Raw genomic sequence first — 15,257 nt, 5'->3', positions numbered from 1 at the left:
CCATAGGAACATGTAGAAAAGGCCCCGAAAAGTCTGCTGGACTGAAAAGTGATGAGTTTGATTTGGGAAATCAAATCAAGTCTAAATCTCTTCTTCTTTATCTCTTCTTTTTGTTCTTTGTCTTGCTTTTTAATGCAAATGCATCTGACATGTACAATGCATTTCCATAATATCACTTTTCTGTCATTTTCAAATAATCCAATCAACTGAAACCATATGTTATCAACATGCTGCATGTTCAATCTTTTCTCTTGTTTATGCATTTGTATCTCCAATCATTTCTCTCTGGCGTGTTTGAACTCATCTGCCTGTATCCCTTATCTACATCGTTCCTCTCATTTCAACTCTGCACCTTTGCATGGTGTGACCCTGCTGGCTGTGATTTGGCTCTGCAGCACATGCTCGATCAGGCTCGTTCTCTGAGGCCAGACCTGTTTGTGGTGGCTGAACTGATCATTAGTGAGGAGCTACAGAATGTCTGTTTGACGAGGCTGGGCATTACCTCGCTCATCAGAGGTAAGCGACCACACTAGCACTGTGTGTATTTAAATGCATCAGTAATCAAAACTATATATAAATATATATGCACACGCGCATGCACATACTTGCTTGATCAGGCTCATTCTATGATGCATTAGTGAGGAGCTGCAGAATGTCTATATATATATATATATATATATATATATATATATATATATATATATATATATATATATATATATATATATATATATATATATATATATAGTACATATTGTACATATATACACTAAATGTATGTATATATAGTGCATATTGTACATATATACACTAAATGTATGTATATATACTGTATATAGTAGCCTGTTGCATTCCAGTGTATCTTGGGCTGTAACCATCCCTTGTTGATCAGTTGGTGATTGCATGTCTTCCCTCTGTCAGATGCTGTGGACAGCATTCAGGAGGAAGGGGGGAGGTTTTCCTGGTTTGGTGGGGAGCCTGTGGGTGCCTTCGTCCAGCCCAGACTTCAGCCTCTGATCCCAGCTGTCACTCACTCCATGCTTATGGACATCATCCCCAATAATCACAGTGCCATCCAGGTCTGGTCTCATCTCAAATACAGATTAGAGTACAAATATTCTACTTATTGACATGTCTGTACAAGTATTACATTCAAACAGCTATTTGGCCACCAGAAGTCTTCAATCTTCAATCAAATGAAACCTTGAGATTGACTTCCTTGTTGATTTAAGTCGTATACGCCAGTGTTAACCTGTTGTGTCGTGTCCTTAGTGTTCAGTGAAGGACTTCTTGCCCAGATCTGCTCTGATTTCAATGGCCTGCTGTGCTACAGGGAGCACCAGAGGATACGATGAGTTGCTTCCTCATCAGGTGAGATCGCACGCAGTGTATCATGTCTCTCTTGTGGTTTACTGAATACCAGTCCCTCCTGGAGGTCACAAGGGTTTTAGGGATTGTTGCAGGTTAAATTCTTTTAGTGAAAGAAAAAAAAATTAAGTGCACGTTGTGATGTTTTTAGATGTTGTTTTGTAATAAAATTGTGGAAGCAAGTGAAAATTGCAAAAATGGTTGTGCTTTTTGCAATTGTTGCATGATTTAAAAAAAAAAAGGCATTTGTTCCAGTGAGAAAAAAACAGTTGTAAGTAATATTACAAAACATTTTCAGGATTCCAAACATTGGAACAAAATTATAGTAAAGAAAAGGTGTGAAAAAGTTACAGAGATTAGACAAAATTGCAATTTCACGCCTTATTTACAAGGATTGGTTGAAATTCCATTAATTCCTGGAGATGTATAGTCATTACAATGTTTGGTCTTTGCAATTAACCACCTACCTGTGAACAGGGTGAGCCTTCTATCTTTCGCTTCATTGTGTTTCAGGTATCGGGGATGGGGGAGAATCATCAGTACACCTGCTGGAACTCTGAGGCCCAAACACCAGACCAGGTCAACCTGCAGACTGGGATTCTGGCTGGGAAACTGGCCCTGAACAGGCTTCATCAGGAGCTGGCTGCTGAGGGTTTTACTCAGGTCTGCGCACTCATTAATAACAAGTATGAAGATCATCAGCCAGTGGTGCCTGACATTAATTTCTGTGGTTTGATAGTGATTAGTTGTGTTGGGACTTGTCTGCACACATTATTTTTAATTCAATACACCTTCTCAGTCATTAGTTTGCACACAGTGTCATGAATGTAGAGATCATTGAATCATAATCAGCCTTCAAGTGTAATGAAGCCGGTAGAACCACATATTACTGAGGACATGACCTAGACAGAAGCACAGTTACTTACACAGCACTGGTTTCACACTGGTTGTGCAGGTGTGCGTGGAGGTGCTGGATGAGGACGTGGTTGCGGTGACCAGACAATGTCCCAGCAGTCACCAGTCTGTGGTGGCTGTGCTTCGGAGGGCAGTCAAGAATCTAGAGAGCTCCAGTTCAACAGATGATGTTCCACCTTTGTTCATACCAGGTGAAAGTCATACGACCACATGTCAAAGTAAAAGAGCAATGTACACAAGGAACGTTGGTTTTTATACTAGTGATAATCAATTCATCAAAGTAATCAATCAATTATCAAAATATGTGTTGAATACAGTCCTATAGATAACAGGTGCTAAACTTGTTTTGTATTGCATTAATCACCATACAATATACATTTCAGGTAAATTACAGGATGTTTGTCACACAATGCTGACTCCCTGTCAAAATGGGCCTTTCGATATCTTCAGGCATTCTTATTAAACGTGAAATTTTATAAAACAAAATTCTGGTAACACCCGGAAACAAAAACTCATCTTCACAGGTATTTTTACCCAAAATTTAGATAGACCTGCTTAATTAACAAGGAGACGATCCTAAAGTACACAAACTTTCACTTCCTGTTTAATGGAGAAACGTGACATTTTATATACATTTTCATAGCATAGGTCTTTAGATTGTCCTGATGAAATTTCAAGTCAATTCAGTCAAATGTCTAGGAGGAGTTTGTTAAAATACATTGGCCAAAAACACATAAAAAATGTCTAGGAGGAGTTTGTTAAAATACATTGGCCAAAAACACATAAAAAAAACCTCAAAATTCTAACTTCCTGTTAAGTGTAGAGCATTGCCCCCAGGATAATGTATTTAAACTAAATGAGATACATGTGCTCATGTTTGCCTACCACATTTTGTATATGTTTGTGACACCTAACTTACTGTTTTTTTTTTTTTTTTTTGTCTAAACCTAACTTCCTAACGTCCTGTAAAATGTATTTTGAAAATCCACTATTGTAACAAGCGTATATTAACACGACAGTACTGATGTGATAAAGTGATGCTAGAGAGGAACACAGAGCATCGTAGTGCGAAGCTGTGGATTTCTGATCAGGCTGTTTTATTGGACAACTTGGAGCGAGAACTTGTTAGAGACCCACCCTCCACTTCCAGAGGTTCCATCTCAGCTGGACTTCTTTTGTCTCCTGTCTTCATAGGACGTATCAAAGAGGTCCTGTTGGAGGCTCGGACCATTGTCAGGAGTACTAAGTCCAACAATAATTATGGCAAAAACATCCATGGCCCGGAGGAGTGCACTGTGGAGATCACTGAACACATGGAGGTATAGACATCAGTCATCTTCAGGTGTGGAATTCTGGATACGTTTAAACATGATCCTGCATTTCTGCTTCTGTACAAAACAAAAACGCTCTGCCAAAGAGCAGTAATGCTATATGAATTATAATAAATGGTCTGCTTTGGTACATACAATCCATCCCTCATGTACAGTAGATAGACATAGACATTAAAGGTGTTTCAAAATATCTTTCAGCTGAAGGACAGTAAGATGGTGAAAAGGGTGGACGTGGTGTCGAAACAGAACAGTGTTGGTCAAGAGATAGTGTTGGGCAACTTCACACCAGGTTGCATTGTCATCTTCAGGTGGGTCACACTGGATGGAGTGAAAGAGAAGTGCTGTTTGTCTTCATCATTTAAATGAGTTGTTTGTGAGTCTGGCCTGGTTTGCATCTACTTGTGGTCCATGTTTCCTACAGGGTAACTCTGGAGACCACGTCCCAGGAGCAACTGGGGGCTCTGAGACACCACCTGATCCAGTTCAGTCCTCAGTACAAGACTGGAAGCCGGGCTGAACACAATACACCATCAGTTCTCACCACACCACTGAAGATGTTCGTATGATTCAAACAACTACAATAACAAGTAGTAATCATCTTGATTGTAAAAGTATGAGTCTTATTATAGTCTGTCTGATCTTGTCCTACTTTGTCAGGATCATGTCCAAGCTGACTCTGGCTGACATGAACGTGCTGCTGTACCGCTGTGATGCCGAGGAGAGAGAGGATGGGGGTGGATGCTACATCATTCCTTCATCGTTACGTCTCAACTACGGAGGCCTGCAAGGTACTAGATGAAAAATTAATAAAAACCATATAGGGTAAGCGTCAAAATAATGATCATCAAATCATCATTTATCCCAAGATGTCTGCAGTAGGAATATTCCTAAAAGGTTTGTGGTTCTCAGGGCTGATGTCAGTGATGGCAGAGATTCGTCCTAAGAATGATCTCGGTCATCCACTCTGTGATAACCTGCGGCAGGGAGACTGGATGATGGAATATGTCTCCAACAGACTGAGGGCCAAGGGTGGAGCTGTTGGAGAGGTGAGCCACCGCCAGGCTGTCCATCAGGGCCTTTACCTGTTTCATGTTGTCAACTGTATCTCATGAACTGAGGCCAGGTCTTTAGTATGGAGGTTCTGCCCTTCAGGGAAATCACCATCACATCAGCCAATCAGCAATAAAACAGCGTCACTCTTGATCTCAGCGTGGCAAATAACTATTCAATTCAGGTCCGCCGACTATTTTTTCTGAGAACTGAAGAGTTATGGATGTGCACTAACTTGTCCAGTGATCCGTCAATAATAAAATGTTACTCAAAACATCTGTTTAATATCATCAGCAGCATTGGAAAAACAGGTGAGAGTGACGTCAGTCCGACTACCACTCAAGGACTTCTTTGTCATATAGAAATACAGACAAAGCACATTGGTGGGATATCAGACAGTAGACAGGTAGGGGCGGGACAATATAGGATTTTTAAAAGACACTCCACGTTCTCTTGATAATTATAAATATCCTAATGAGTGACTCACTATCATGTCAGAGAGCAGAAGAATTAAGCCTGATTTAAAAACAAATACAGCATATTTTTTTAATTATCCTTTATTTATGATTTCCATTATTTTTCCATTTAAGATTATTTATTTCACTGAAAAGAAAGTTCAATAAAAATAGATTTGTGTCTCATCTGTCAAGCAATAAAAATATAAATGATTTCAATATGGGTTTTTTTAAGAGTTTGAAGATGATTATCAGGATAATCTTGACATGATATTTTTATATAATCTTTTATCATCTCCTAGAAATGCTTGTCAAACTTTTCTGTCGATCCAATTAGATTTCGTAATATATAAGGCAATTCAGTTGTTTTACCAGGTCTGAACTATTGAGATTTAGCTATTTGTCATTTCAGTGGAGACTACATACAGACAGTCTACGAGTCTACATTAGTGTGGGTGATCTGCTTCGTCCTTGCTGCTCTACATGAAGTGTAATATACCTGTGAAATGTTAAGACTGATATTGACCTTTGACCTCCAGGTGGGCCAATGGTTCCAGACCATGTTTGGCTATTTGAAACACATTCCTCATTACCTGGTGCCTTGCTACTTTGACTCGATCGTCCAAGGAGCCTACACCACTGCTATGGAGGCTGTTTTCAAACACATGTCGAGGTATTCTTTCATTTTTCTGATGCTTTTTGACCCTCAGAGACCCAAATGGACCTGTTTTCATCTTGTTTAGGGGGACAGAGGACCTTCAGGGGGAGATATCAGGTCAGCAGTAGATGCCACATAGCGGTGTAAAAGGGGTGAGATGGGGACATGACGATTCATTTGAGATTAATTTGTTCTATTCATACACTTGAAATCATTTTTTTTTTCTTAAAGTGTAAATGGCTTGGAACATTATGATGGAAGTATCTGATGGCCATTTCTTTACAACTACAACTACAACTTTTAAGTTGTTTTTGGGTTGACATCTATTACATAGATTTGGTGCTAATTTACAATTTCGTACCTCACAAGAATTGATCGAAATGATAAAAAACAAATACCACATTAAGACACAAAGACCTTGCAAATCCACCATGATCAACTTATCCTGAGTGTTTTTTCAATCACAATCCCAAGGGTCTCATAGAGTTAATTAAATAGACATGAGTGTATTCCCTCAGTCACTCATTGAGTCTTTAAGTTAACTTGAAATTATTCTTATACTCATTTTGATATTGAAATAATACTCATATCAAACTGTTGTGACTGTCCCTGTGTTCCTTTGGCTCCGTTAGTTTTGTACAGAATGGTTCCAGCCTGGTTAAACAGCTGGCGCTGGGTTCTGTGCAGATGTGTGGCGCGGCTCACAGCTGGTCCAGAGATGAGCAGGAGGAGCAGGGCTTTGTGTCACTGGCAGCAGGTATCCACTTTCATTTTCTCTTTATCCTTTAAGAAGATTAGAAAAGATGAGATGAGATATGACTTAGCTGTGTATTAAAATGCATAACCATGGTATAGATATGTTATTTATACTTGATTTTCACATTCAGAGCATATTGTGAGGACTACATAGAGTGTTTGAATTCACATTTAAAGGAATAGTCTGTGATTACTCTGAGATCGCAGCTGCCCCTCAACTCAAACACATGACTGACCTTTATGATCCTTTTGATATATTGAATAGTCTGCCTCAGGAATCTGCTGCATGTATTTTCAGTGTATTCTGTTTAACGTTTGCTATTTAAAGTTAGGCTATGATCGGGGGTTACAGTACATGTGGGTGATACAGACCCACCCAGAGATAAGAGTTGTTTGTCTTTACTGCAGGTCTTCCTCACCTTTGTGCTGGGGTTTTCCGGTGTTGGGGCCGTGACACCTTCATCTCCCTGCGAGGCCTGCTGCTGCTCACTGGCAGACACCTGGAGGCTCGGTGAGTCGGCCACGCAACTCCACAAGAGAGTATGGTTTTAAGAAATGTCTGTTTAGAGCAGTCAGGTTTCATATGATTTGATGCACTTTCATGACACCTTTGAGGATATCCTAAGAAAACGCCAGATTCTTTACATGCTAAATGTTTATTCTCCAAGGATTTTGCACAGGAAAAATAAGGCAACACCGCTGTAAATGGTATGTTTGGGCTCATGCAGTACCATAAAGTGTTTCTGCTTAGAGAGGGTGCTACTCCTAATGTATTGTTACTGACTGACCACTGCAGCAAAGGTAATCAGGGAATCAAGTAACAGGCTGGAACACTAACCGAACAACACAGGGCAAACTGACAAAGACACAGAGACGCACATACACTAGGGACTAATTGGGAAACAAGACACAGGTGGGCAGATACGAGTGGAGTCTGAACGCATTGACTGCCAGCATTACCAGCTCTCCTCCTGCCCTTTTCCCAATGAAGCATCAGGCGCTGGGGACTAAAAAGTGTTAATGCCAATCTCTGATGAATGCTGGGAGGAGGGCTTCACCCTGGGCCCTCCAAGTTGGTATAGAGAAAATGCCCCTGGTGAGGAGTCTGTCTGTTCATTATGAAACTGTGGGGGGCATAGTCTAGGTATAGCTAATGGGAAACACTGTGGGCCCTAGTTTCGTGGCGCAGCGCAGGGCGGCACAGGGTGGCGGAGCCGGCGTAATGCAAGTTTCGACCCGCGCAGCCTTGCGCACGGTCAGTTCGGCAGTTTGGTGGATCGCCTGCGCCAAGATGGGTGTGGCGGCGCAGCAGGGGGAGGCGTCACAGATTCAGCTTGGCGTAGCGGAAGTTTCGTGGCAAAAAGCCTCGCCGAGACTTCGCCAAAAGCCTGCCAGCTCCAACCTAGTCTACTCTTGGCGTAAGGCGCAAGGCGCAAATAAAGTCCATTCATTCAAGGCGAATCACAGCTGGCGGAGTGGAAGTTTGGCTGACCGGCGCACAGTGCGTAGCCTACACGTCACCGACACCTCACAGGCAGGTTTCCACAGTTCCAGGCACATTTAAATGCAATAAATAATCACAACAAACACTATTTAATGCAACTAACTGAATCAACACGTGAATTTATATCTATATCGATTGTCCCGTCACATCTGACGTCAGATCAAAGGCGGATGGCACGCGTAACGGAAACTCAGCCTCTCGGACCAAAACATCTCCCTCTCTCTCTCCTGTTTTTTATAATATGGGCATTGTTATTATTATGATACGCACGCACAGCGCGTGATGAGTGTGGTGGGAGCGGCGGCGCTGCTTCTGTCATCGGGTTGTCAAGTGACGGAACTTGCACTGAACCTCCCCTAACGCATTAAAGGAGAGGAGAGGAGCTCATTTGATTGGTGAAGATCTGAATCGGCTGTATTAATCCCAGTCCACGCCTCGTCTCCTCCTCGTCTCCCACTCACGCCTTCTTCTCCTCCCTCTTTCCCACTTGCGCGGGTGGGCGAGACGGGAGGTGTGCCTGCGCGAGCCTGCGCGGTGCACAAAACTTGTAAAGTCCAGGCGGACACACCCCGTCGGCGTGGCGCAGGTGCGCTGTGCGCTGACTACGCCTAGTCTACGAAACTAGGGCTTTTTTCTTACGTGTTACACACTGAAGGGTACATATGAATGCTTAGCTATTAAACGCCTGTCCCCATTGTTACAGAAACCTCATCCTGGCCTTTGCATGCATGTTGCATCATGGCCTGATCCCCAACCTGCTGGATCAGGGCTGCAGTGTGCGCTACAGCTGCAGGGACGCGGTGTGGTGGTGGCTGCAGTGTATCCAGGAGTACTGCATACTTGTACCAGACGGTGTCAACATCCTCAAGTGTCCTGTCCAAAGGATGCTCCACAACAATTTGTCTGGCCCTCGGCCTAATGGAGCCTCGGTAGGACTGTGTGCTGTGATCACATCCATACAAGACAGGTGCTAAAATGAACAAATATGCTTATTTTATTACGTTTTGGACAGTCAACTCATGTGGAATGGATTATTATTTACTATGTTTAACTATAGTGGTTATTTGAATGAAATAATAATAATAATAATAATAATAATAATAATAATAATAATAATAATAATAATAGAATAATTTGTCCTATTTTACCAATTTATTTTTTAATTGAAGACATTTTAAATTCACTCTTAAGCGCTAAGAGTATTGTCATCCATCTCTCTGCAGCACGGTGCTGGTTTTTAAGCAGCTCAGCAGGACAATAACACGTGTGGATGGTGGCTCATGTGGTCAGTGGTGGAAGGAGCATTCTGATCTCTGACAGTAAAAGTAGAAAATAAATAAGAAAAAATAATATATATATATATTGTTTATTGTTTATTGTATTCTTTGGATCCCCATTAGTCTACATAATGATGCAGACTATTCTTCCTGGGGTCCACATAAAATCAAGCACAACAGTACAGTGTTTGTAAAAAAAAAAAAAAAAAAATTACATGAAATCATTTATCCTAAACAAGATTATAAAAATGCATATTAAGTAATACAATGTGAATAAGTTAACACGATCAAGAGGATGATTACATGATTATCAAATAGTTACATGATTATAGACATGACATGATCAAGAGGAGTAATATATTTTTTACATGATTATAAAATAGTTACATGATTATAGAAGAATATACATATGAGATAACCTAAAGCATAGATAAATGTACAACACAGGTGTAATAACATGCTTGAATTCAACTTGACATGATTGCCTAATATAGTAGTAATCTATTGCAATATAATATTATGACAAAACACAGCTTCTCTCAGTTTCATTTTAAAACTGGACATTCCCGTGGTTGTGATCAAGTGTGAGGGGAGACTGTTCCAGTGAGCTACAGCTCTATACATAACTGACCTTTTGAGTGCATTGGTTCTAGGTAAAGGCAAGGTGAAGTTGTTTCCTGAGGCCTGTCTAGTGCTGTAACTATGTTTCACATTTGTCGGTTGAAGTTGTAAAAACAAAGAGACAGGTTTATGTGAAGTATAAGTCTTTCTCAAAAACATTATAAGACTATAAGCCAGTCTCTCTTCCACCAGCATCCATGTGAGACTTTTGTGCATACTCATGACACTTGCTCTGATAGAGCACCGCAGAGCAAGGCGTGCTGCCCTGTTTTGAGTTAGCTGCAGTTTAAAAAGGTCTTTCTTTGAGGCACTGGACCAAACTGTTGGGCAGTAATTCAGATGCGACAGAACTAAGGAATTAATTAATACAGTTGATTCATTCAGCAGGTAGGTGATTCTTCTAATATTAGAGATATTGTAACTCATTTTAGACACTATATTATTGATATGATTTGACCAAGACAAAGTTTCATCCACTGTTACTCCCAACAGTTTGGCTTCTTTGACCTGTTCTATAGCAATGCCTTGCATAGAAAGACACAGTTTAGGTTCAGACCTCAGTGCATGATTAGAGCCAATAACTATACACTTTAATAGTAATTTAAAAATGTGAAAAATTGGCCTCACCACTATTCTGGCCGATAACTGCAATAATCTGGCATCTAAATTATCCATGCCACAGGGATTATCACATTTAATTGATAACAGAAGTTTCTCAAGCTCCTCTTCCTTGATCATACTGAAACTGAAGTTACATTCCTTACCGCACATAATCTCATTTTTGATAATGGAATCTGAAAGCGTACCGTGCCCAGGCAACATTTGAGATCTGATTGTGTCAACTTTTTTAATGAAATACTCGTTGAAATAATTTGCAATATCCTTTGGTTTCGTTATAAATACACCATCACATTCAATAAATGTAGATGTATTATTTACTTTACCCTTACCTACAACATCATTAAGTATTCTCCACATTTTTTTTCTATCATCCTTATACTCTGCAATTTTAGATCTATAGTATTGCTTTTTCTTTTGTTTGTTCATTTTCGTGATTTTATTCCTCAGTGCACGGTAAGCAAGCCATTTCTCTGGGCTACCATTTTCAGTAGCAGACTTCTTTAGTAAGTTTCTTTCTTTAATATAGCTTTTTAGTTCGTTGTCAATCCAGGGCGCTTTAACTGATCTCACTGATAGCTTCCTAATGGGAGCATGTTTATCACAAACAGCTGAGAATAATTTCATAAAGGTGACTAATGCAGCCTCAGGGTGCAAACAGTCCAGAACAGTGTGCCAGTTTACATTTTTTAGATCATCTGTAAATTCTTTTTCTGAGAAAGTTTTATAAATTCTCCTTAGTATTACTTTTGGTCCAGCTTTCGGTACCTTTGTTTTTATCGTTAGTGCAATTATGTTGTGGTCACTGAATCCTACTGGTACTGACACTGCTTTTGAACATTTCTCTGGGTAATTAGTAAAGAGATTATCTATGCAAGTTGACGACAGTGAGCCTTGCTTGTTAATATTGATTCTTGTTGGCATATTTATGATCTGAGATAGGTTACACACAGAAGCTGCATCACCCAACCTTTTCCTCAAAGGACAGCTACTATTAAACCAATTGATATTCATATCACCCACAAAAAAGACCTCAGAGTTTTTGTCAGTTACCTTCTGCAGCATACTACATATATTGTCTAAATAATCTACATTTGAACATGGTGGCCTATAACAACAACATATTAATATTGGTTTGCAATAAGGAATGTGAATTTGAAGCCATAAGGCCTCCACACCATTCCTACTTAAATCCTTTCTGATTCTAGCTGGAATGTGCTGTTTCAGAAAAAACGCTGTACCACCTCTATATATACTATATATACTCTTGCATAAAATGGAACTTCAAAGTAAAATTTGATATTTGTCATTTCAAATTGCTCTCTTGCCCCCCTACACCATTCTAAATACTTTTGGATCTAAACATGATCTGCCAACATAATTGTTGCTTTTTATTTTACGTTTTCCTTCGGGATCAGCCGCTGTATGATGTTATCCAGGAGGCCATGCAGAGACACATGCAGGGTATCCAGTTCAGAGAGCCCAACGCTGGGCCACAGCTGGATGGCAGTATGACTGATGAAGGTATTTTCATGCTCTCATTAACAATATTGCTTACTGATTCATACTAGATGTCAGAACATAAGAGGTGTGAGAACTCAACAGGGTTCTCAAGCTGGAATCGAAATGTTGACCTCACATTCACAAGTTATTTCAATATCTTCACAGTCAGCAGAAAGGAGCTCACACACTTCTATCCATACTGCCATCAGTGATCAGCATGATGTTTTAAGTTTCATAGATATATTTTTTATATTTATTATAAAGATAAATATTTTTTTGAGTTTCACAATTTTACATATTTTGTGTACCAGGATTTAATGTAGAGGCCGGAGTCGACCAGACCACTGGTTTCATTTATGGAGGAAATCGCTTCAACTGTGGAACTTGGATGGACAAGATGGGTGAGAGTGAGAAGGCACACAACAAGGGAGTACCTGCTACACCCAGGTACACGTTCTCCACCTTTGTTTAGTAAACATCCATCATTATTCATTTGATTCTGTGTAACCTTACCCAGAAAGGGGAGACCTTTGGTTATACTGCATGAGTTTTTTTTCTATTTGTGGACAAATACACTCCATCCATCCATCCATCCATCCATCCATCCATCCATCCATCCATCCATCCATCCATCCATCCATCCGTCCATCCATCCATCCATCCATTCATCCATCCATCCATCCATCCCTCCATCCATCCATCCATCCATCCATCTGTGTGTGTTTGTGATCCAGGGATGGCTCAGCAGTGGAGATAGTGGGTCTCTGTAAATCTACTCTACGCTGGATTGTGAAGCTCCACAACGATGGGCACTTCCCCTATGAAGCAGTCAACATACATAGAGAAGGTATCGTCAATCACAAACACTTCATAACAGCATATCTTACGGGCAGATCACAGATCACGTGCATTCCTCTCTTGAGCTGTGCATCATGTTTTTCTAGCCGGTTTTGGACGCATGTAAAATTCTCAACTCTTTAGTCCATCAATGTTCCAACATTGCCAAATCGAATATTGTTTCTTTGTTGTATGTATTCTCTGTATGAATGGATTGTATTGAATGTAGGGTTTTATATATATCTTTGTTATTAAAAGTTGGGACACGACCATTAAGAGCAAATTACAGAGATACATGTAATAACTCCACAGACAAGTATTCCTCAGTCAGTAACCAATTACTATCACTTATGAATCAATCTCATAAGTTTTGAGTCTTCTCGATACATTGACCTTAAACAGCTCCAGTAACAGTTCTAATCGGCCTTCAGCAGCTGAACTATTGGTAATGACACTTAATAACATTGTCCTAAGAAATTGCAGGAAGCTGCTTCACTTTACAGCTTTTCTTCCTACAAATGTTTGTGCTACTTTACCTTTACAGTGACAGGCTAACAATTCTGTAACCATCTTGGAACCGTTGAATATGTAATTTCAGGACAGACATATTCTGTGTCGTATGTGGAGTGGGATCGTAAGATCCAGGAGAACTTCGAGATGAACTTCTACATTTCCCACGATCCCCAAGACCCTGAGGAGAAACATCCAGAGCTGGTCCACAAAACAGGGATCTACAAGGACAGTTTGGGGGCTTCTAGCCCCTGGTGTGACTACCAGCTCCGACCTAACTTTCCCATTGCCATGGTGGTGGTGAGTAGCTACAGCTGCTGTGCCTGTGTACATTTTGGATCAGGTTGCAGAGTGAATTTACCCAGATCCACTTCGCTCAGAGACAGATTAATCTCTTAGATTAGTTTATCTTTCATATCTCATTTTTTCTGTTTAATAAGAAATGTTAAAAACATTTAAGTAGCCGGCTGATTGTCGTTTTCACCATTTTAAATTGCATTGATCACTTAATAATGAAATATGATTAATATTAATGCTCCCCAATTTGCCAAAAGGCCCAAATGACACTTGGTTGCTGTCTGTTTCTTGTGCTAAGCAATACAAGAAGCACCATGATGCAACATGACCCAACAATTGCAAGAAAGCGCTGTGTTTATTCATTTATAAGTGTCACAATCTCCAGATTAAACTTTTTCCGCGTATCAATAATTTTGGATAATCAATCAGATCCAATGATTCTGAATGAGGACCTCCAGTATCTGGGAAATAGTAGCTTGTGAAAGAAATTAGCTTTGCACAAGTGTCATGTCTGTGTTTTGTCATGTTCTGTTTGCTTGGTTTTGATTTCCTGTTTTATTTTGTCCTCAGTGTGGTTCCCTGTCTCGTACTTCCTGGTCCTTGTCGTTTCCGCTGTCTTGTCTCCCCCTCCCTCTCGTGTTGATTACCATGCCTGCCCTGATGTGTTTCACCTGTCCCTCGTCAGCTCCCTGCCTCCCTGTGTGTGTATATAGTCTGTGTGTTTCCCCTGTCTCGTGGTCGGATCATTGTTGAATGTAGTTGGTTGTCTGTCACTGTCATGCACCACGTCATGTCCCTGGATTTGTCTCTTTACCTGCGTCCTGCCTTCCGTGTCCCTTCGTGTTTTGGTTCCTGTTTGTAAGTGTTTCTTTGATAGTCGTTTTTGCCCTCGTGGTTCCTTGGTTTGATACTTTGTTTTTTGTCTTAGTTTTTGGTTTATTATTGAAATAAAAATCCCTTTTTACCTGCATTTGGGTCCTCACCTCCCTTTTTCGAGTCCACGCCTGTTTCCAAGCCCGCAAACGTGACAACAAGTCAGTAGGATGTGTTTCTCATCTCATTTTTAAGTTGAATCTCTGGATCCTGAATAATTTTAAGTATTATTATGTTTATGTAAATGTTGAATCCACATGAATTTGATAATACCTTCAGACGAATTTGGATTAAATACACAGATTTGCAGATTTGGGATTTGCATTTGATAACATCCCAACCATCAGCCGACCAAGTCTTTCAGCCATAGCTCAGAGTAGCAGATTAGGTTAATGTGCTGCATTCATGAAACCATAAAAAATATTTTGTGTGTGTGTGTGTGTGTGTTGCAGGCTCCTGAGTTGTTCACTACAGAGAAAGCCTGGGAGGCTCTGGGTGTAGCTGAGAAGAAGCTACTGGGGCCCCTGGGAATGAAGACTTTGGACCCTGAGTGAGTGACCTGCTTGAGTATTGGGGGTCTTTGGCCTCGGAGGGTTGGCTGCTCTAACAAAGTCAGGGAGCACAGTCTTAAATCACTTTGGTCATTGTTAATGTGAATGAAAATAACTAATAACTGCTGGTTTG

The 15,257-nt window shown here is 40.4% G+C and overlaps 2 protein-coding genes across 3 annotated transcripts in view; both read left to right on the top strand.

The window, feature by feature from the left end:
* Nucleotides 1–15,257, top strand: part of LOC311029157 (glycogen debranching enzyme-like) — a 67,654-nt gene that overhangs the window by 12,680 nt on the left and 39,717 nt on the right. The window contains exons 12-25 of one of the 2 annotated variants that reach the window (XM_084034148.1): nucleotides 396–516; nucleotides 922–1,079; nucleotides 1,273–1,371; nucleotides 1,882–2,031; nucleotides 2,324–2,474; nucleotides 3,478–3,602; nucleotides 3,813–3,922; nucleotides 4,036–4,170; nucleotides 4,272–4,402; nucleotides 4,524–4,660; nucleotides 5,659–5,792; nucleotides 6,410–6,534; nucleotides 6,942–7,044; nucleotides 8,741–8,966. In XM_084034148.1, coding sequence (XP_083890274.1) covers nucleotides 396–516; nucleotides 922–1,079; nucleotides 1,273–1,371; nucleotides 1,882–2,031; nucleotides 2,324–2,474; nucleotides 3,478–3,602; nucleotides 3,813–3,922; nucleotides 4,036–4,170; nucleotides 4,272–4,402; nucleotides 4,524–4,660; nucleotides 5,659–5,792; nucleotides 6,410–6,534; nucleotides 6,942–7,044; nucleotides 8,741–8,966 — 1,905 coding nt within the window. The remainder of the gene's footprint in view (nucleotides 1–395; nucleotides 517–921; nucleotides 1,080–1,272; nucleotides 1,372–1,881; nucleotides 2,032–2,323; nucleotides 2,475–3,477; nucleotides 3,603–3,812; nucleotides 3,923–4,035; nucleotides 4,171–4,271; nucleotides 4,403–4,523; nucleotides 4,661–5,658; nucleotides 5,793–6,409; nucleotides 6,535–6,941; nucleotides 7,045–8,740; nucleotides 8,967–15,257) is intronic. The other variant, XM_084034147.1, reaches the window with a different exon arrangement.
* Nucleotides 11,971–15,127, top strand: LOC311028835 (glycogen debranching enzyme-like; the record flags this gene model as incomplete). Its single annotated transcript, XM_084033630.1, has 5 exons — nucleotides 11,971–12,077; nucleotides 12,368–12,503; nucleotides 12,791–12,903; nucleotides 13,492–13,703; nucleotides 15,026–15,127. The coding sequence occupies exons 1-5, from the start codon at nucleotides 11,999–12,001 to the stop codon at nucleotides 15,125–15,127; spliced, it is 642 nt and encodes a 213-aa protein (XP_083889756.1). The 5' UTR covers nucleotides 11,971–11,998.

Source organism: Eutrigla gurnardus, assembly GCF_963514095.1.
Source record: "Eutrigla gurnardus genome assembly, chromosome: 18".
Taxonomy (NCBI): Eukaryota; Metazoa; Chordata; class Actinopteri; order Perciformes; family Triglidae; genus Eutrigla; species Eutrigla gurnardus.
Note: the sequence above shows the minus strand (reverse complement) of the source record. Positions and strands in the feature narration are given on the sequence as shown.